At 33.6% G+C, this 22,544-nt stretch overlaps 1 protein-coding gene across 3 annotated transcripts in view; it reads right to left on the bottom strand.

The window, feature by feature from the left end:
• The window catches only part of DMD (dystrophin), a 1,854,428-nt gene that overhangs the window by 1,090,140 nt on the left and 741,744 nt on the right, over positions 1 to 22,544 (bottom strand). For all 3 annotated transcript variants that reach the window (XM_031673322.2, XM_072956638.1, XM_072956633.1), the window contains 3 exons: positions 9,490 to 9,669; positions 9,051 to 9,179; positions 7,260 to 7,430 (listed from right to left, as the gene is read on the bottom strand). In XM_031673322.2, the coding sequence (XP_031529182.2) occupies positions 7,260 to 7,430; positions 9,051 to 9,179; positions 9,490 to 9,669 (480 nt within the window). The remainder of the gene's footprint in view (positions 1 to 7,259; positions 7,431 to 9,050; positions 9,180 to 9,489; positions 9,670 to 22,544) is intronic.

A 22,544-nucleotide genomic window follows, 5' to 3' on the forward strand; every position in this document is an offset into this window, starting at 1 on the left:
AAAGTAGTTTATAGATTTATTTACTCATTTATTTTAAACTCGTAAGAGCAACCTCCAAGAAACATAAGAAATATTAGTTTTTGAAATAAAACAAACTGAGTAGGATTAGTGACATTTCATTGGCTGCATTCTTTGATATTAGGTAAGGTATTGATTTATCTTTGATACTGTGAAGATGAAACTGTGAAAACGTAACTTTCCAAATCTGTGAGGCTAATTAAGAGGCATTACCCAGTACATCCTGTTGGGTTTGAATTGATTAGATTAATATCATTGTCATACTTTTCAGAATTGGATACAAAATATACTGATTGGTTAAAATATATTGGTGGTTCAAGAATCATTCTACTGTCTGTTTTTTGTTAAGTGTGACTTGGAATATTTCTATACCTCATGAGAACATGAGTTTAGTAGTAGCAACTGAAAGAGAAGGAGAAAAAAGGATTTAACTCTAAAATACATAGAAGAGACAGATGCATTAGAACATATAACACTTTGGACAACTTTCTTTTTTTTCTGTTTTTTTCTTTTTTCCTTTCGCCTCCCTTTATTCCTCGCTTGTTTCTGGTTTTTATTTAATTATTTTTGTTTTAAATACATAGAAGTACACTGAAATCATTGTGCTTTAATTTAAGTTAAATTGGACATGTTTATATTAACATATGATAGACCAACAATAAATATCTGATGATATAACTAGAGGTAATAATGTATGCTGAGAGTCAGCATTTGGAGTGAACAAAACAGTGAACTAGGATCTAACATTTTCTAAACAGGCTATCTTACTGTGAGAACTTGGGCAACTTACTGGCTCTCTCACAGCCCCCTATAAATAGCTAAAAGTCCTTGGTTCAAGGAATGATTACTTTTACATCTGTTGACTGACTGGATGAATCATTTTCCTTTTTAGAGGATCACAATCAGAAATCACCAAATAGATTTAATCATTTTAAATGTCATGCTAATAAGACCCAGTTAGTTCTAGCAAATCACACTGCTCACCAAACTCAATTAACATATACCTTGAAAACATCGTAAATGATTATAAAAGGCACGTATTATCAAAATTCCAAAAGAACTAAACTTGTTATAGGGATGTTAAATTATAAATCTGAAAATGTTGTTAATAGAGAAATTCTATTGCTAGGTTCACTTCTTATTTCAGTGAAACAAAATTAACAGGTAGAGTATTACAAAGTTTGGGTACTAAGAATTACTATTTCTTGAGGATTTTAGCTGTGATTATTACATATTTAATACTCTACAAATTATGTGATGCCTACAAATTTTTACCTAAGTTTTCATCTATGCTTTTCATTATCATTTCTTTGCAGACAATCTTGTTAAAATATATTTTTATAATAAGAATAACTATACCAATTAATAGACCATGCTCTTTTCTGCCACTGAACATATTAAATAAGAAATAGACTACAAAGGAGGAAAAGATCAATATATTTGTATTGATAAAAGTAATTACTAAAAAAATAAGTTTCCATTAAAATTCTCAAATTCAGTGAATCTCATTTTGACATCCTAGGTCATATTCATAAGACAGGTTTCCCACTGATGTTTAGTACAGCCACAGTATCTGTCTAAACTATCTTTAAATTATTTATACATTACTTTTCACATATAAAACCGCTATTTAAGATAAAGCAGACCCATTCATGTGTTTTTTTACTGATAAATTCTACACTAAATGAGAAACTCACTGGCTCTCTCATAGCCTATATATATAAAGGTCTCTGATCCGAAGAACAATTATTTTTACATCTGCTAACACTGGCTAGAGGTAAAAAAAAAAACAAAAAAACTTAACATTTTATAATTATTACAGCAATAAAATAATGAATATTTATATACATGATGCCAGATTGTTCAAATCTCATGTTATAATTAGATATATAATATAATTTTATTATATATATATATACACACACACACACGCACACGGATTTTAAAAGCAATTTTAAGGCCCATATGGCTCATATGGAAATTAAGGAACGTATGATATATAATACCCAATGGCATATAAATCTTAATAAAGAATTGAAGACATAGAAAACAAATTCACCAACTGCATGGCCAATAATGTAACATTTCAGCTCCACAGAAAAGTGAAATAATTTTAAATCTCTAGAACACAATATAACTAAGCAAATTATGTGTTTAAGCTTCACAAAATTTTGTTACAAAGCAATTGGCCTATATTAATAGTATATAGCTAGCTAAAGTCTGTTTATTCAACATTCTTTTAAAACTAAGTATTACAATGAGACAAATATATCTTGATGAAATTTTTATTCTTGAAACACATATGGAGAGTTTCGTACTCATTTAGTACTAATTCCTGAGTCAGTTTTTAGTTCATCATTTTCTTGGCCCTCATATGTGATCATTGAACTCTAGGCTAGTTCTCAATGTCTCTGGACCAGTGGTTCTCAGAGTGTGGTCTCTAGATTATTAGCATCAATATCACCTGAAAACTTGTTAACCATTCAAATTATCAGGCCTCACCCAAAGCCTACTGAGTCTTAGTCTGCAGGCAAGGATTGGGGGAGGCAGCAATTTATTTTTCAACACTTCCTCCAAGTACACAAATGTTAGAGAGTCACTGCTTTAGACTGTCACTTCCTTTCCATTTCCACAGATACCCCATTCACATGGATACAGTAGACCAATCACTGTTTTTCATCTAGACTATTGTGATGACTTCCTAAGTGGTTTCCCCACTTCTTGTCATTATTCAGTTGAATTCTCTCCACAATGACTGTTGAGCTAATCTTTCAACAGTGCATGAAAAAAAAAATCAAAACTCAATGCGTACTGAATTAAGCATAGATTATTAGTCTGGTTGTCATGACCTCTCCCTACACTGTGTCTAATCAAACTTTTCAGTCTTAGGATCCACACTAAGCTAGATTGCTCAAGTGGCTGCTAAATTCACTCAGCATAAGCTCATTCTCAGCACAGCATCCATGAACATATTTTGCTCCCTGATTCAACAGTAAGTTCCTTGAATCCATCACTTCTTACCTAGCGATTGAAGCACTGCAGTACCAAACACTGTGAACTGAAAGGACATGGTTGGTAAGAGCTCATTCAGATTTCTCCCTTTGTCAACCTTTTCTTCATTAATTCTTTAAGATCTACCTCAAGTATCATCTCTCCCAAATTGTTGACTCTTCTCTCCAATGCAGCTTCTCAAAAGATGGAGACAGGTAGAACTTCCATAAGGAACAGGACTAAGTAGTCAGTTTATTTTTGCCTTCCTATTTCCCTTTCTATGCTTCTCTTTCCTGTCACCTTCCTTTCCTGATAGTATCTCCCCAACTACCATCCTGCTATGCCACTACATTCAGATGCCCTAAATCAAAAAGGGTAGAATAATGTGTGTACCCACTGATTCCATCGACTTGACCCAGGGTTCTGAAATTAAAGCTAATTCATCTTTATAATTCTGACCCTCCCCATCAAAACTGCTATTTTCTCAAACTGATTTTATACATATGAGGAGAGATTAAAGCTTTCTCAAAGCCATAAGATACTACTGATTAACCTAAATGAAATGGTTAAGAGAATGGGAAGAAGTAGCATTTCATGTATTTTTATGGACCCCATTTGGAGCAAGCAGAACTTTCCAGTTCTTCTTAAACTGCTCCACTCGATAATCTGCAAGGCTGGCTCTTGCAATGGAAATAGCAAAAACATGTCTTCTTGGTCGCTACCCATTCCAGCAGAGGCTAGAAAGAGAAATCAGCCATTTCTCCATTTCTTTTTCCCATCAATTTCTGTCTCAACCTTCAAAATTTGGCCATTTAAGTCTAACATATATAATGATGGAAATAATTATTGATATTAATGATTTTTAACCATTTTATATTTATATAATAATTTGCAAAAAATTTTAATGTATGCTTTCACGTATCTTAAATCATTTGATTCTCACCACAATCTTGAGGTTAAAATAAGACAGGAAACATCTTACCACTTTTCTGGATTGAAATGAGGCTCTGAGAGGTAAAGTGTCAAATCCAAGATCACATTCAAAGTATTGTGGCTTGTGGTCAAGAACTTTCCCCTCTCACCATACTGCTCTTCACTGATGATTAAAATTACCACTGCAGAGAACTGCATCTGATGGGCAAGTTCTCAGCCAACCTGCACTGAGGAACCCAATGCACATTGCTTTCTAGAATCTGGAATTTCTTGTCATGGACAGTCCTTGCAAGAGACAAAGATTTCCTATTCTTCATCAAATGGTGAATCCAGATATTATCAGTGAGTTTTCAGGATAAAATTTTGCTCTAATCAATTGCCCTTTCTAGGTGACCTTTAAAAGGATCCTGAAATTAGTTTTTATACTGAGTTTTATCCATATTCACTCCCAACCTTTTATTTTTCTATTACCATAGATTTTTTCCCCCAGTTTTTCTCCTAAGTGAAAACAACCCATGAACTCAACCATTAGAAAATCATATTCCAACTCAATCTTATCTTGCTATGCCCTACTATAATAGGAACTTGACTCTGAGATCAAAGGCCACCCCTGAGAATTCCAGCACTGCCAGAATTATCCTACTTAATCAGGAGATACACATACGAGTCACTATTTTAAATTTCTTATTGCATCAACAAAAGAACATTAGACTGTCAACTTTTAGAATTAGCAGGGACTAACTAATCACTCCTAATTTTAACTAATCTAACCCCAAAATTTTATACCATGCTGTATGCACATAACTTGTACCTCCTGAACCACATCATATGAAGGACAAAGATGAAAGGTCACAAATTCCCCTATCCAGTAATTATATTATCCATTTTATGTATTCTGTTCTAAATAATAACTCATTTGGGGGGTGGGATAGTTTTCCTTTTAAAAACAACTTATCTAGTTCAACTCTCATATCTTATAAACACTGAAATGTAACGGCAGAGAAATCACATGTTTTGCCTAATGCTGACAAAGTTTAGAATTCAATTTTCTATGTCCATTGTTCTTCCTATTACACTATGTGATTGCTGGGACCACCTCATCATTACCTGGACACCTCCATGAAGATGTACCAGTGTTAAGCATATTGTACAACTGTGATAAGTATTTAAATTTGTGTCTGTAGACAAATACATTTTGAACAAGTACCTTTTACATTATACCCTTGTATATTCCCATACTCACTAGCACAACAGATAATCATTATCACTAGTTGACACAAGGAATAAATAAGTAAAATGTCAGATATACTTTATGTCCATGTTTTTTATTTCAGTATGATGATAAACATAATTATCTCTTCAAAGCCCCTTAAATGAGGTCACTATTGCATCCAATTGTCTCTATCAATTTAAAGAAAAAAGAAGACTTTGAAAAGTAAAAATGTGATTGTCGCCAATTAATATATAATTGAAAGTAATAATTTAAAAACGTGTATGCTGTCCTTCAGTATGGGAAATAAAAGCATCAGGTGGCTCACCTGACGCATGATGTCTGGAAATACACTGACATATCTGTACAGAATACAGAACGACAATTCACATACTTCTCTCAGCCATGCTATGGCTGTCAGCCTTTGTAGGGCAAGATGACTTCTACTTATTTTAAAATACTTACAAGACATAATCTTGTGACATAATTTATCTCAATCTACTATTGAAAAATCAAGAAAATAATACCCTGTTTGCTCTTAAATATTCTATAGTTCAGTGATTTACTAAAAAGTATGATGGGAAAAATACATAACTTAGTAATGAAGTATTAGCATTCATCTTTTAGATGGCTGAAATAACCTTTGGTTGTTTAGATATTACACATCTAATGATATCTTCAGAAGTGAAAACAACTGTCTTTTTTAAACAGCAGAATAAATTCTTACAAAAAATAACTATGAACTGAAAATAAAATTTTAGAGCCTGTCAGATATTTTTCAGGTCAGAATGACTTTCTTAAAATAATATATAAACTAGTAGAACCAATTTGTTAACTCTTACAAAGAAGAGGCAATGAATTAAGGTAAGCTAATACGTCTTTGCTTTGGGAAGGTGAGGTTTGAAAGATAAATATGTTTCACGTGCATAATGTCTTTAAAATTCCTATCATATTCCATATATTTTAGAAATTCCTTTAAATATGTGCTATTATATGCAACAGTGATACAATGTAATGCCTTAGAACATGCAGCAATTGTAAATCATGCTATTATTGGGAGTCTATAGTTATCAAAATTTCTTTCAAACATAATCTCCTATTCCAGGATTCAAAACTTACCTGACATATTACATCATATTTTCTCACAAATATTTCAATGTTTTTCTAATTTAAGATTATTTCTAGCAATTATTTGTATATGTAAATACACGTATTTTTTACATACATTTTTGTATTTGAAAACATAAAATATATATTGAAAAATGTGTCAAACTACATTTTATAAATTTTGGAGGTAATTTCTTGCATTCTGACACTTCCCTAAGGAGCTGGAATTCTATAATACTGTATTTATATATTCTGGCAAGTTACCTATTAGATAAGATTTTGTCTTCACCAAACATTACACAAATATAAAGGGTTATCATGCGAAAGTTCCACATCCCCTGGTTCTTCATGAAATAAATATAAATAGACATATAAAATTACAAAAATTAGGATATATAAGCTTTGCAATTATTGGTTTTCATGGCTTCCATGTCATTATAATCTAATAGATTTTATCACATTAAGTATCGGGAACTAGCAAGAGCAAGTTAATTCCACACACATACACACTTGTGCACAACCAGTAAAGATGTACAAAAACCCTAGAGCATGCAGGAGATGTACAAGACCCCATTGGGATATTTCATCTGTATTATACACAAGCAATATTATATTTTGCAAAATATGTGAGTAATGCTTTCTTTAGCTGTACGTTTTTTGTGCTTTGTTGTTGTTGGCCTGCAGCATGCTATTTATTACTTTGCTGTAGGCTACCCCTGAAAGTACATATGTAAACCAGTGCAGAACGCAGTTCTAGAGTAGCTGTGCCATTAAAAAAAAAAAAAAAAAGACAAGCGTGATGGGTGGGAGAGGGAGTGAAAAGGGGCGAGAGATTTATCTCCCATGAGATTCAGTGGTAAAATTTCCTTAAATACATTTTGGCCTTCACTTTCTTTTTGAAAACCTTGCTGTAGGGGTGGCTTGCCCCCTTCAGAGTATTGCGCAACCTTCGCAAGAGATCATTTATCACTAGTTTCCACCTTGGAGCAGATCTTCCTACCTTTCCAGTCTTAATTCTGTGAGAAATGGCTGCGAATCGATGGTTGAGCTCTGAGATTTTGGGCTCTATTACTTTCCTGCAGTGGTCGCCGCGGTTTGCCATCAAGTTTGCTGCTTGGTCACGCGTGGAGTCCACCTTTGGGCGCATGTCATTCAATTCAGCCTTTAAACGCTATATTCCATGAGCAAGAGACAGGGCTTGAAGTTAGTAATTAAATGGAAGTTGAAAGAGAGCAAAAGAGAGTGAAAGAGAGATGGAGGAGGGGGAGAAAGAGAAAGAGAAAGAACACATGCAGAGAAAACAGAGGGAAGAAAAAAGCCAACTTCCATAAAGCAAGAATAGAGTGAGAATGTGTGCGATCTCAGGAAAATAGGTCACTGTCCCAGCTTAAGTCTGATCTGTGTTTATCTGAAGTATTTACTTAGTCTGAGGAAGTACAAGGGATATTTTCCTGACTTTTCTGTGTTGCCTGCAACCATCACAGTATTTTATACTTCGTCTTATCTTACCCTGTCTTCACTGAATTTCATAACTGTGGAACAACCTTAGTATGTGCTTAGGAAGGAAGGTAGCTGAAGAACAATTTTCTATTCCTTCCTGGTAGTTCCCTTTTTCTTTATCTTATCAAGTGCCATGGGGGGGAAATGGATTTTCTGACAGATAGGGATTCTGTGTCACAAACAGAGGGACTGAGGAAGTTTCTGCCTGACTCACTGAGTTGGAGAGGGCTGTAAGTGAAATAACTCTATAATTCCAAAGGCCCTGAAGGAATTTCACCATAAGAGGACATCCCTTAACTACAAATAAGGAGAAAAAGAAGAGCAAAATAAGTTACAGGCAATAGGGTAAATACGTTTTGAGGATAGCTGAAATACATTTACAGCTTTTTCTTTAAAAAGGAATTATAATCCTTAGAAAAGATCAATTTCATAAAAAAGAAACAAATTAATTATATAACTAGGAATTACAATTTTTGAGCATTCTTTAAATAATAATCCACTAGTCCAACAAAATTATTGAAAATTTCAGCAAAACAAAATAAGGAATTGTTAACTTCTATGAGATTTGTTAAAATGCAACTCTTCCTATTTAACTGAAAAAGATGCCATCAGATAGAGCTAATACAGCATCAATAAGTTATATTTTCACGTTATTTCTTTTACATCCTTAAGCAGGAGTCATTTTTTAAAAGTAAAGACTAGGTTGCCTTTGAGATAGCTTAGAAATAAATGGTTTCAATACGAAAAGAGAGAACACAAAGCTTTGTTTACATATAATTAAGAATGAAAAATTCAGTTTTACATAAGCTCAGTATTGTTACTGGTTACTAAGATTAACAAGACATTGCACAGGCGAAACGCCCACATGATTGGACCTCAGGTGTTTACTCTCATGGGCTATGCCAGGAAACTAATCTTTGTGTTAGATACAAAAACATAGTAGTATTAAAATGGGCGTGAATTTGCTATATAACACCAAAATAAATCCAAGAGCCTTTTCTCATCAGATTTTAAGTTGCCAGTGATTAGCTTAGAGGTGGTTATGGACAGATATCCACATTACAGAACTCTTCAAAGTCATTAACTCCCATTTAAATTAAGAAGTAGGGAGAGAAGGAAAGAAGGGATTAAGGGAAGAAGGAGAAAGCGGAGGAAGGAGGCAGGAGGAAGGGAAGGAAGAAGAATTTTTTTCACTCTTATTAAGAAGTCCTTGGTATCTTTTAGGACAAAGATGATTGATATAACTGTTGTGCAGTTGGAAAATTACTTTTCATAATATTTTATTTGCTACCTTAAGCACGTCTTCTTTTTGCTGCGGTTTCTTTTTCTCAGATTCATCCAAAAGTGTATCAGCCTGAATGATCCAGTGGGTGATGTGATCCACATTCTGGTCAAAGGTTTCCATGTGTTTCTGGTATTCCTAAATTTGACAGAGACATATCATGCCATATTATTAGTTAGATGATATTTTTTAAATACTCGTCCTAACATTTCCAACAATTTTAAAAGACAAACATTTAGTATTATTCAAATTACTTTTAGGTGCAATCTCCATACTATATAGAATATAGTACAAACATGGAAAAACATTAAATACAGTTGTAGATGAAGAATTAAGAGCCAGCATTTATATGGAGTTGAGAAATTTGCAAACACAAATATTATTATTGAAAGCTTATGTAATGTCTTTCCCATGATAGAGAGGGTTTGAAAATCTTCTAGCCTCTTACCAACAAAAGGTTTAACCATTCTTCTGCTCGGGAAGTGACAGCTATCCAATTACTATTCAGAAGACTCAGTTTATCTTCAACCAAGGTCTCCTTCTTGCCCAAAACAGTTTTCAAGGCCTCTCCTAGCTCTGTGATGCTCTTCAGGTGAACCTTCTGTTTCTCAATCTCTTTCTGAGTAGCCTGTGAAAAGAATAGTATGTGAGCTTCGAGTAATATACTGTAGTCTTCAGATTTAGTGCTTTTGAAATGGCTATGTGTACAGTTACTATGGTAAGATTTTTCAAGAGTTTAAACTTTCAACCATGTCTTTATGAATGATAACAACCATACCATATACATTATAGTTCCTTTATTGTGTGTATATGAATATATATGTATGTATAAGCATGATTAATTTCATATGTATTTATGCTTATACATACTTAACAATAAATATACCTATTGTCCACCTAAATATATTTATATTTACTTAATTTGCAACTGTAACTGTATTGGCTAAAGCTAGATCTTAGAAAATTCCTCCACAAATAAGCAAATGCTTTTAGAAAACTTAGCATTTATTGTACTCCTATATTTCTATAGCAGGAATTTTCAGATTTTGGGTGCCACAAAACTATTTGGCATCTGGTGTCACTTAAGTACCATTTCTCATAATGATGTTTTTAAAAACAGTATTAAATACACTGGATTTCAAATAAAAACAATTATACTGAAATAAAATATACAGAAATATATATACATTTACATTGGTAAGATAGTAACCTATGTTTTGCCTCCTAACATGTGTAATTACAATGATGTAGCATCAGATCTTTAACTAGGATAATTAGTGATGAGCACAACTGGTGTTGTGAAGTCATATGAAATTACTAGATTGTGATTTAAAATTATCTGTCATCCCTACTGGTGACAAAGTCACAGAAACTACTGATGTTACTGCAGTTTGTTGCTCACACTTATAATTAAAATAAATGCTTAATTTCAGTTACAAGTCAGTTAAAGATACAATATTAAAATTCCCTGAGAGCACCATCACTTCCTAAGACTTAATTTTCAAAACATGAAAACAAGCACATTTAATATCAAAAATTATGCACAGAGTTGATGGAAAATTAAACCTAGTAAGAATGTTCACTCTCTGCTCTACTTACAGCCCCCTTGTTGTTACATGTCACAGCTGACCACGTTACTATCATGCACTTCCCTGCCTCTGCCCCGACCCCTCCCTCGCCCACATACAGCTGTCAGAGATTCACTTGTGGGTAAGTCAGAGCCAAACAAATACTCTCTCAAGAAGTTCAACTGAGAGATAAAGAGACTATGATAATCCACCCACTGAGAAGTCATTTGAAGTGGAGCTGATGTCTTCACCATAGCAAGCAAAAGACGTGGTGAGGCACAATCACTGGGGAGCGACAATAATAAGAAAGTGAAGGGAGACCTCCTGTAAAGAGCAAATGAAAATATATGCACAGAGAGGAACAGAAATGGTCCAAGTAAACGAGAGCAAGACAATCTCTATGAGGCCAGCACATAGCTTTACTCCCAGATGCTCTCAAGGTGCCTTTTCTATCTTTCTAATATACCAGAATAATACTTACGGTCTAGGCACTGTGGATAAAATGATAGAGAAACAAAATCCCTATCCTTACAAAACTTGTATTTGAGTATGTGTCAAAATATGGAAATATATGCAAATGAGCATTCCCTACTTCCTATATTCCAGACTAGGTTTTTAATTTAGGAAATATTGTTGCAAATAGTTCACGGATACCAAACAACTACTATGTATTAAAATCTGCCAAAATTCTCCAGTAATTTTCTCGAGAAAATGTTTACTATCCAGTGATGCTTCATTCACTTAATGAGAACAAGAAAATAGGAAATGTGGTCTAATTTGTGGTATCATTTTAGGTTCTTCAATGTCATAAGACAAAACTCAAACATGTTAAAGTTAACACCATCATAAGCATGAGCTTGGAAAAAAAGCAGTGTTCACTGTGGTGGTTTGTAACTGCTTATGGTCAAAAGTAACTTGGGAAACAATTTACACTCTTATTGTAAAAAGACCTAGAGTTGAACCTTTAAATGTGGTATTCAAGAATAAACTGGTATTTAATCATTTGTATAAATACCATTTTGGGTTAGGAAAAATAATGTGCTTATTTATGAATTTTTTATTTTTCCTACAGAAGTATTTTTAATTAAAGATACGACTTACAAATAATAAGATAATGGACTTTAAAAAAATGCTGATCATGCTTTCTGAAGATCTTACTTAAATTTCAGTTAGCCAATGTGCATCAGGTGCTCAATACCCACTCTGTACTGGCCCATTCACTGCCAGAGATAAGTAATGAGGTAGTCTTTGCATACCACATTCTAATCTTATCCTTAGTGTAGCTGCAGAGAAAAGTCAAAATGCAGTCAAACAGTTTTCTATCAGGTTAGAAAGAACATCATTTTTGGAAAAAGCTAATTCATGGATGAGATAAGCATAAATGGATTCAAGGGAGAGGTGACACTTGAAATCAGAGTTTACCAGAAAAGACTGGATGGTTGAGAGTGACTAAAGACAAAGTACAAAATAATGAGGAAGTATAAAGTTTGAAATCAAGAGCCACCCAAAGGGGAGTACAGAGTACTCAGTGGAAACTAAAAACACACATTTCATGATGGCAAGGAACCATTTTCCTGTGCTTTAGAAGTTTCCCATAACAGAATGTCTATACTTGCAGATGTATTGAGAACTAAATTACTGAATTGAACTATAGCAACTGCCATTGGCCATCTCTCTATACCCTTAGGTATTACTCTTTAAGAAAGGTAGACTTATTTGTGGGGTTGGTGAGATGGGGAGAAAGAATGGAAAATATATTTCTTCCTCTTAAAAGACATTCAGTCCTCAGCACACGTCTTCTGCTGCTGCTTCACGGGGTGAGGGGTGGAGAGGGTTCTGGAAGGTCTACACTTCTGAATAGGCAAGTTCAAACTCAATGATTAAATTGACTAAACTGTAACGCAGCTCTCTTAGGTTTTTTTCAATCATTCAGTAGTGTGACAGCTTCTAAGGTTGATTTTAGGGTTGGAATAAAAAGCAAAATCATGGACACTCAGTTTTATTGTGACCCCTGACATGGTCATAAGTCTAGTTTCAGGAGTTTCTACAGCAGTGTAATGTGTGCTATATACTTGGTGCTCCGGGTTTTTACGGTATAGGAAAATGTCCAATAAGAACAGAACTCAATGTAAATATAAACTGCCACAAAATCTAACATTTTTTCTTTGTTTTCTGTATCTTTAATTTGTAACATTTAATAGCTCCAGAATAGTAAAAATATGAAACACTAACCTCTATGATTTTCAAGAAACAAATTGACTCTCTACTTTTTCACAGCTGTAGCCCTTTTTAATGTTATTCCAGTTTTCTTACAATAAAAGAAATGGGTAGCATAGGTTAATTTTTCCTAATGAAGACACTCACCCATGTATTCATGTGAAGGATGGAAATGACATTCCGATTCATCCCTCACACCTAAAAGTTAAATCACTTGAGTCTAATTTTAAATGGCATATGAGGTTCAAGATTCCACCATCAGTCATCAACTCACTTCCCTGATGAGGTAGCAGGATGGGAAAACCTATCCTGCTGGTCTCTGTTGATCATAAAATGATGTGATGGAAACATCTTCCTTAATTTATTTAAAGCTAAAATGGCAAAAATGTTGGAATAATTATCTGGTCTCATAGGATACACCCACAGATATCTTCCAACAGGGGCAGAGAAACATAACCTACTTGGGCTTGACCCTCTCTCCCACCCATTTCACATTTTCTGAAGTCCAAAGCCCTCCATAAGTTATCCTGGAATATCCTAGGGACTTACATGCTTATGATAACTTATCAGTCTGACTTTCTATTATTCCTACCTTCTCCCTTTTTTTCTCTCTTAAGTATTCCCTGTCCCACAGATTCTGTCTTCACTCAGCCGCACATTTGGTCAAATGTGTTCCATAACACCATTTCCATATATTGTCTTATCTTTACTAGGATGCTACTAAATTCCTGTTCATTTGATCTCTTCCTTGATCTCTCATGCAAGTTCCCTCTAATGAATGAAGGGTTAACTAACACACCCATAAAAGGTATTTTAAAAGGTCACCCTCCCTAAGTTAATTCTGCCTTCAGTCAGTCTGCATAAATATTATACCATTTCTTGTTATCAGGAATAGGAAAGAGTTCTTTCACCTTTAGCTACAAAATATATTCATGGGAAGGAAATGAACAAATTAACATATCACTGCAATTTCAAGATATGCATTTGTCACATATTAAAGTTTCTGAAATTGAGATAAAATTGACAATTTATATTTACTTTTAATGTGGTGGTGTTTATTTTGATCCACAACAGCTGTAATTAAATCAACAGTGTATCATATAATCTAATATGTCTTAAATGTAATAAAATATGGTATTAACTGTTTTTCAGGTCCTTACGTTACTCTGTCATGGCTAGAGGACTAGAAAATATTTTATTATTAGGCTAACGTGATGGAATAATATAATGATACATTTTAAAAGAATATATAACATTAAATAGTGGGTTTTATAGCAATGTGTATTGACTTTTTATTAATAATGTATTGTCTATTAAAAAAGAATTTCATGAAAGCAGAATGTGCACAAAAGAAATTATAGCTATAACTATAATGACAGTGAATAGTGACTCCAGTGGCATTTAACAGATGTTCTATTTTCTAAGTAACAGCTGCTTGATGCATTCATTGTACCAAGTTAATGATCTGCTAGTGTTATTTCACTTCACAATAAATTACTGTGCTCTCTTTAAAAAAAGATATGTAATTTTTCATGGGAATGATAGTGTAACAGACTTTAGAAATAAGTAATAGTTCTCATGCTTTTATAGTGAAGAGGAATGATGAGTTGAGGCAATTATCCAGATAATCTAGGACTAGAGGCCAGATCTCTTTAAATTGTGAAAGGTGATTGTCTAAAAATAACACAGGATATGGTTGGCTGAGCTGAATGTAGATCTCATAAGTCTGCTTGCACTGCATTAGCTAGTGGTTTTCAAACTTTGCTGAATATGAGAGACACTGGCCATACTCAGATCAATTAAATCAGAATTTCTAGGGGGTGGGCCCTGGCATTGATTGCCTTTTAAAGTTACCCATGTGACTTCCACATGCAGCCAATGCTGAGAACCACTGGCAAAACAGAAAGGTACACTCTATCTTGAGATTTTATTGGATGATTGTCAAATTTTAGGACTAAACTGACAGAAGAAGAAGAATTAGGAAAGTTGTAACTGTTGTTCCCAATGCTGAATATTATAAACATCTTCTCTGAAATGTGAAAATCATAGCTTGTTACGTGACTATTTAGACATCGATTATTTTGCATTATTTAATACACTGAGTTAAATTCAACATTTGTGTGTGTGTCTGTCTGTGCATGTGTGTTTCTCTCAGGCAACTCCCAGTACCCTAAGAATACTGTTAATACAAAGTAATGGTCAATTTATGAAAAATGGTAGATGTGAACTATCCAAAAGGTTGTTGTATTTAAACTATTAAAATACCAAAATCATATTTCTATGGGATAATATTTAACCATTTTAGTTTTTAGATAACATTGTGGATATTAAAGGGCTTTAATGTAACTGAATCATTTGACTGGCTTTGAATTTTTGATTACTGAAATTAAATTAGAAATACAAGAAATCTATTAGTGGTTAAATTAGAAAATCATACACATTAAACATCGCTAAAGCTTTTATTTTTCAAACGTAATGATCATCAGGGATATAAGCTTCTATTTAATTACATAAATATTTATTTTCCTATGGTTATATTTCCGTGCTCAATTCATATGCTAAACAACTGTGGCCAGAAATGGGAGATTCAACACTGATTTATTTACATCCAACTAATCAAAGTGATTTCAAGACATTAACAAATAATATTTAAACTCTAGTATCATACCAGTGGCAATAGACTACAGACTAAGATAGGTGATAAATGCACATCAGATTTTCATTTTATTATTTTCACATGGACTTATATATTGACTACTTCAAATTTAGCCATGGTGTATCTTAATCTAATTGTGAATGATGAATACCTTTTTGCTACTTTAGATACCTTAAAATCAGAGTTAGTACTGGATTTTAGTTGCAGATTTGCTATGTATCAGGACTTCTATTTTCTCATCTATAAAATGGGAGCATTTGATCAAATGACTGAGTCTATTCTAAAACTTACCATCATTTTGGAAGCAAACAAGTACTCTTCTCTTCTCTTGAGAAATGCTTTTACATTATGTTTTAATTTTTATCTCCTAAATTACAATTTATTTTATTTAACAATGTTCATTGAGCATGTACTACATGTCACGTATTATGTTACAAGCATTGGAAATACTAGTGAAGAAAAGAGATATTTTCCCAGTCCTTTAGGCAAGTGAAACTTAATTCCCATGGAGTTGTCTAAGAGAGTAGGGATTATCACGACAGCTAGAAGATCCTGTACAGTGCTGGTACTCAAACTCCCCAGGTGCTAGCAATCTCCCCTAGTTTGCCCTATCCCCTCGTTCTGTTGCCTATGTCTCTACTCCACAGACATCAGTGTTTCCCACCTCAACCTGGCAAAATCCACTATCAGAGATTTGTAAGGTATGAAGGGAGAAAATATCTGATCATTCATGGTGTGACAAACATCAACACTTATGGTTTCCTCGAGTCGTCTCTGTTGTCTAGACCATGCAGCTAGGAGCAATCTATGCTTTGAAAAACTTTATTTTTCCCTCTTTATCACTACTCTGATGGAGGCAGATTGTTTGAATTTAAAACCAGAATGAAACCACTACTAGGCATTAGGAATTTCAAAGTAGCATGAATGCTTTAACTTTTCAATTCCCTCTATAAATTTTCATCTCATTTATGCTATTATTACTCTAAAATGTCCACTTCCTATTATTTTAAGGTTTTCTTTCACCTTTTAAAATTTTTGGGCTACCTTTTAAATTTATTCATTTTTTTCCCTCTAGGGACAATCTAGAAACAAGGTCATATGGTAGGAGCTGACAGACTTTTTTTGCCTCCAACTGTGCTACCAGTTAATCAACCTCACCATTATCCAGAAGTGCCCCCATTCTTTCTCTCACAAAACCACTGAAAATCTAACCTGTGACATCTAAGAGATGCTTGGGTTTATAGTCCTCTCCAAGTAGATGGTACTTTGAAACATCTGGAACTGTGTCATGCACCACTCGGTATCTTTTGGAAGAGCTATCTGTTCTAATATCTATAATTTTAAACATGTGACTATAGAATTTCAAGCAGGAGGAAAACCTGGTTGAGAGATATTTTGGAAAGTTCACTTCTACAATACCTGTGGTCTATCAAGCCAATTCTGCAATGCCAAACTCCTGATACTCATTCATAAAGAAGACGTGGCAAAAGTCCAGGATCAAGTTCCTGTCACAGTTAATGCATGGAGGCATGCTGACAGAAAAATGGCAACATAAACCCTTTTATTATGTTTAAGAATACTATGTACAAGAGTACTATGTATAAGAATATTATGTATAAGAATACTAATAAGGATGCTATCTCATTCATGATCCCACTTTAGTAATACCTCACTTATATCAATGTATAGATCATCCATAAAGAAAATCAATAAGGAAAAATTTGCCTTAAACAACACCTTAGCCCAGAATTGACTTAATCAATATATACAAACCATTTTACCCCAAAGCAGCAGAATACCCATTATTCTCAAACACACATGCAACATTCTCCAGGTGAGAGTATATGATAGGCCAAAAATCAAGTCCCAATAAATTTAAGACTCAAATCAGAGCAAGGATATTTTCCAACCACAATGATTTGAAACTAGAAATCAATTACAAGGAAAATTCACAAATACATGGACATTAAACAACATACTACTGAACAACCAATAATGTGTCAATGAAAAAATCATAGAAATTAAAAAATACCTTGAGACAAATGAAAAAGGAAATACAGCATACCAAAATCTCAGGGATGCAGCAAAAGCAGTTTTAAGAAGGAAATGCATAGTGACACAAGCCTACCTCAAGAAAGAAGAAAAATCCCAAATAAACAACCTAACTTTAGACCTAAAGGAATGAGAAGAAAAAGAACAAAGCCCCAAATCAGTAGAAGGAAGGGAATAATCAAAATCAGAGCAGAAATCAATGAAATAAAGATAAAAAGAAAACCAAATAAAAGATCAATGAAACTAGGGATCTGTTCTTTGAAAAGATAAAATAAGACAAACATTTAAGTAGACTCACTAAAAGAGAGAGAGAGAGAGAGAGAGAAGGCTCAAATAAATTAGATCAGAAATGAAAGAGGAGAAATTACAACTATTGCCAAACAAATAAAAAGGATCATAAGAGACTTCTATGCACAACTATATGACAACAGATTAGACAACCTAGAAGAAAACGATACATTCCTAGAAACAAACTATCTCCCAGCACTTTATCATGAAGAAATAGAAAATATGAATAGACCAATCACTAGTAAGGAGACTAAATCAACAAACAAAAGTCCAGGACCATACAACTTCATTGATGAATTTTACCAAATCTTCAGAGAAGATTTAATACATATCCTTCCCAAATTCTTCTAAAAAAAACTGAAGAGGAGCAAATGCTCCCAAACTCATTTTATGAGGCAAGAATTACCTGGTACCAAAGCCAAGGAAGGACACCTCAAAATTGCAGGCCAGTATCTCTGGTGAACATAGTTGCAAAAATCCTCAACAAAATACTAACAAATGAATTCAAGAATACATTAAAATGATTATACATCTTGATGAAGTGGGATTTATTCTAGGGTTGAAAGGAATGTTCCACAACCACAAATCAGTCAACATGATACGCCACATTAACAAAATAAATAATAAAAATTATATAATCATCTCAATAGACAGAGAAAAAATACATGCCAAAATTCAACACTCATACATAACAAAATTTCTCAACAAAGTGGGTATAAAGGGAATGGACCTCATCATAATAAAGGCCATATATGACAAGCCTGCAGCTAAAACCACACTCAGTGGTGAAAAATGAAATATTTTTCTTTAAGATCAAGAACAAGACAAGGATATCTACTATCCCCACTTTTATTTAACAAAATATTAGAAGTCTTAACCAGGGGAATTAGGCAGGAAAAAGAAATAAAAGGCATCCATATTGGACTGTCACTATTTGTGGACAAGGTGATTTTATATATCGAAAACCCTAAAGACTCCACCAAAAATCTTTTAGAATAAACGAATCAGTAAATTAGCAGAATACAAACTCAGTATTCAAAAATATGTTGCATTTTTTATACACTAAAAATAAAATGCAAGAAAGATAAATTTAAAAAATAATCTCATTTAAAATCTCATTAAAAAAGAATAAAATACCTAGGAGTAAATTTATCCAAGGAGGTAAAAGACCTGTACACTGAAAACTGTAAGACGCTGATGAAAGAAATTGAAGAAAACACAAATAAATGGAAAGATATTCCATGCTCATGGACTGGAAGAATTAATGTTGTTCAAATGTCCATATTAGCCAAAGCAATCTACAGTTTCAATGCAATCATTATCAAAGTTCCAATGGCATTTTTCCCAGAAATAGAACAATTCTCAAATTTGTATAGAAGCACAAAAGAGCCTGAACAGACAAAGCAGTCTTGAGAAAGAAGAACGTAGTTGGAGGCATCATGATCTCTGATTTCAAATTATATTTCCAAACTATAGTACATCAAAGAAGGATGGTATTGGCATAAAAAGAGACACATAGATCAATGGAACAAACTAAAGAGTACAGAAATAAGCCCACACATACATGGTCAACTAGTCTATGACAAAGGACCCAAGAATACGCAATGGAGAAAAAATATCTCTTCAGTTAATCATACTGGGGAAACTGCACAACTGCACAGAACTCTGGAAAGCTTCTGGACATCAGTCTTAGCGACATATTTTTGCATCAAACTCCAAAGGAAATGGTTGCAAAAGCAAAAATAACAAATGGGACTATGTCAAACTAGGAAGCTTTTGCACCATGAAGGAAACCATCATGAAAATGAAAAGACAACCTACTGAATGGGGGAAGATATTTGCAAGTCATACATCTGCTAAGGGATTAATATCCAAGTATATAAACAACTCATCCAATTCAGGAAGAAGAAAAAATCTGATTAAAAAGAGACAGGATCTGAACAGACATTTTTCCAAGGATGACATAAAGATAGGAAAACAACCTAAGTGTCCCTTGATGTATGAATGGATAAACGTGTGGTATGCATATATACATACACACACATAAACAAACACGATGGGACACTACTCAGCCATAAAAAGGAATGAAATCTTTCTATTTGTGACAACACGAATGAAACTTGAGAGTATTATGTTAAGTAAAATAAGTCAGACTGAAGAAAACTACAGTATGATTTCACTTATATATGGAATCTAAAAACACAAAAACAAACAAAAATAAAACAAAACAAAACTCACAGATACAGAGAACAGATCAGTGGCTGCCAGAGGGGAGGAGGTATTGGGGTATGGGAGAAATGGGTGAAGGACGCTCAAGAAGTACAAACAGAGAAAGACAAATACCATATTATGTCACTTATATATGAAATCTAAAAAACAAAACAAACAATGAACAAACCTAATAAAAGAAACAGAGTCATAGATACAGAGAAAAAACATGTGGTTTCCAGAGGAGGGGGCAAGATGGGGGAATGGGATTAAGAAGTACAAACTTACAGTAACAAACTAAATGAGTCATGGGTATGAAATGTACAGTGTGGGGAATATAGTCAACAGTAATGCAATGTGTTTGTATGGTGAAAGATGGTAATTAGACTGATCACGGTGATTATTTTGTAATGTATAGAAATACAGAATCACAATGTTGTGTACCGGGAAATAACATAGTGTTGTAGGGTAATTATGTTTCAAAAGCAAACAAAAAAACTTATAAAAAAAGAGATCAGATTTATGGTTACCACATGTTGGGGTAGGAGGCGGAAACTGGATGATAGTGGTCAAAACCTACAAACTTCAAGTTTTAACATAAATAAATACCAGGGATATGGTGTACAATGTGATTAATACATTTTATACTGCCGTATATTATATTTGAAAGTTCTTAAGAGAGTCAACCCTAAGACTTCTCATCACAAGAAAAAATATTTTTTCTTTCATTTTGTTTATATATGAGATAATGGACATTCACTAAATTTATTGTGGTAATCTTTTCATGATGTATTTAAGTCAAATCATTATGCTGTATACATTAAGTTTATGCACTGCAGTATCTCAATTATATCTCAAAACTGGAAGAAAAAAGAAAAACACCAATGGCTGCTGAACTACCAAAAAAAAGAGCATTTTTTTCTACCTAATGCAGTAACAAAATTTTGCTAGAAGCATCCTGATCTCAGGATTTTTAGTGCCGGTGATGATGTATGAAGTGGAAAGAACATGGCTTGATTCTCTAATAAGTGGTTAAGCTTGCACTACAGACTACATTGTTGAAAAAATCAAAAGAACTTGGGAAATGAAAAAAAAGAGGCACAAACGTTCAGTTATAAACTAAGTCATGGGGATGTAATATACAGCATGGTGACTATAGCTGATAATAATGTACTGCAAATTTTAATGTACTGCAAATTTTAAAGCTGCCAAGAAAGTACATCTTTAAAGTTCCCATCATGGGAAGAAAGAATTTTCTAACTCTGTATGGTGACAGATGGTAATGAGACTTATTGTGGCAATCATTTTACAATGTATACGAATGTTGAATCTTTATATTGTATATCTTAAACTAATAGAGTGTTATATGTTGATTATACTTCAATTAAAAAAAAGAAACCAAAAATAAATGAATGAATGGATGAATGCTCAATGTATTTTGAAATAAATCTGAAATTTATCCTTTGAGACGGCAGATGAGACTAACAGTTTGAGTCAACTTCTCCATTTACCAAGAAAGCATGTGCAATGACAATGTACTAAGGAGTTAAGAGGTTTCCTGTATAAGAGTTCTTTTTTTTCCTTTTAAAAAAGTAGAATCATTACCATAAATGTAACAGCTTTACATCTGTAGGTCCCGTGTTTTTATTACATGATGGTGAGTTTTGAAAAAGCTTCAGCACCTTTCAAACGAGTTTCTTATAAAATTACATAATTTAGATGTAAATGTTTATACTTTTCATTTGACCAGTAAGGGATCTTAAAGTATATCATTAGCAGCTTAGTGCTTCAAAAGATCCAGAAAGAGTGATAAATTATCACGTAAACAAAAATGCCAGTTTTCTAAACATTTTTCTTACTGGATCTCAAATGAGTAGTGTTCCCTGGTTTTATGGAAGATATTTCCCAAACAGACTCAATAAGCTGACACATCTCCAGACCACTACAGCTTTCTAATATGACAAGGATAATCTAGAAACATTGCCAAATTCATTATCTGATGATATTTTAATGACTTTATGGTGTGGTTAAGGTAAAAATACCTCCTTAGGCAACACATTCAACGACTTTATGAGGAACCTTGAATTTTGAGTACATGTGGCATACTTCCACACCTCAGTCAGTTATAAATTATAGTCAGAATTGTTCAGATTCCCTGCGTGTCTAGCTCTGGTCCTTTGTACGCCATTATGTTAGCATTCCTCAGTATATTTATAAAGCCATCCCACCATATGGGCTGAACTGTGTCCCCTCAACATTCATATGATTAAGTCCTAACCCTAGCAGTTCAGAATGCAACCCTATTTACAGACAGGACATTTAAAAAGGTAATTAAATTTAAAAAAAAGGTCATTAGGGTAGACCCTAATCCCATATGAGTGGTATCCTTAGAAGAAGAGAAACTGGGAGACAGGCCTGTACAGAGGAGATAGCACATCAAGACAGCTATTTACAAGACACAGAGAGAGGCCTCAGAAGAAGAAATCAGAATCAAAAACAAACCAAAAACAAAAC

The sequence above is a fragment of the Vicugna pacos genome, chromosome X, assembly GCF_048564905.1.
Source record: "Vicugna pacos chromosome X, VicPac4, whole genome shotgun sequence".
NCBI classification, from domain to species: Eukaryota; Metazoa; Chordata; class Mammalia; order Artiodactyla; family Camelidae; genus Vicugna; species Vicugna pacos.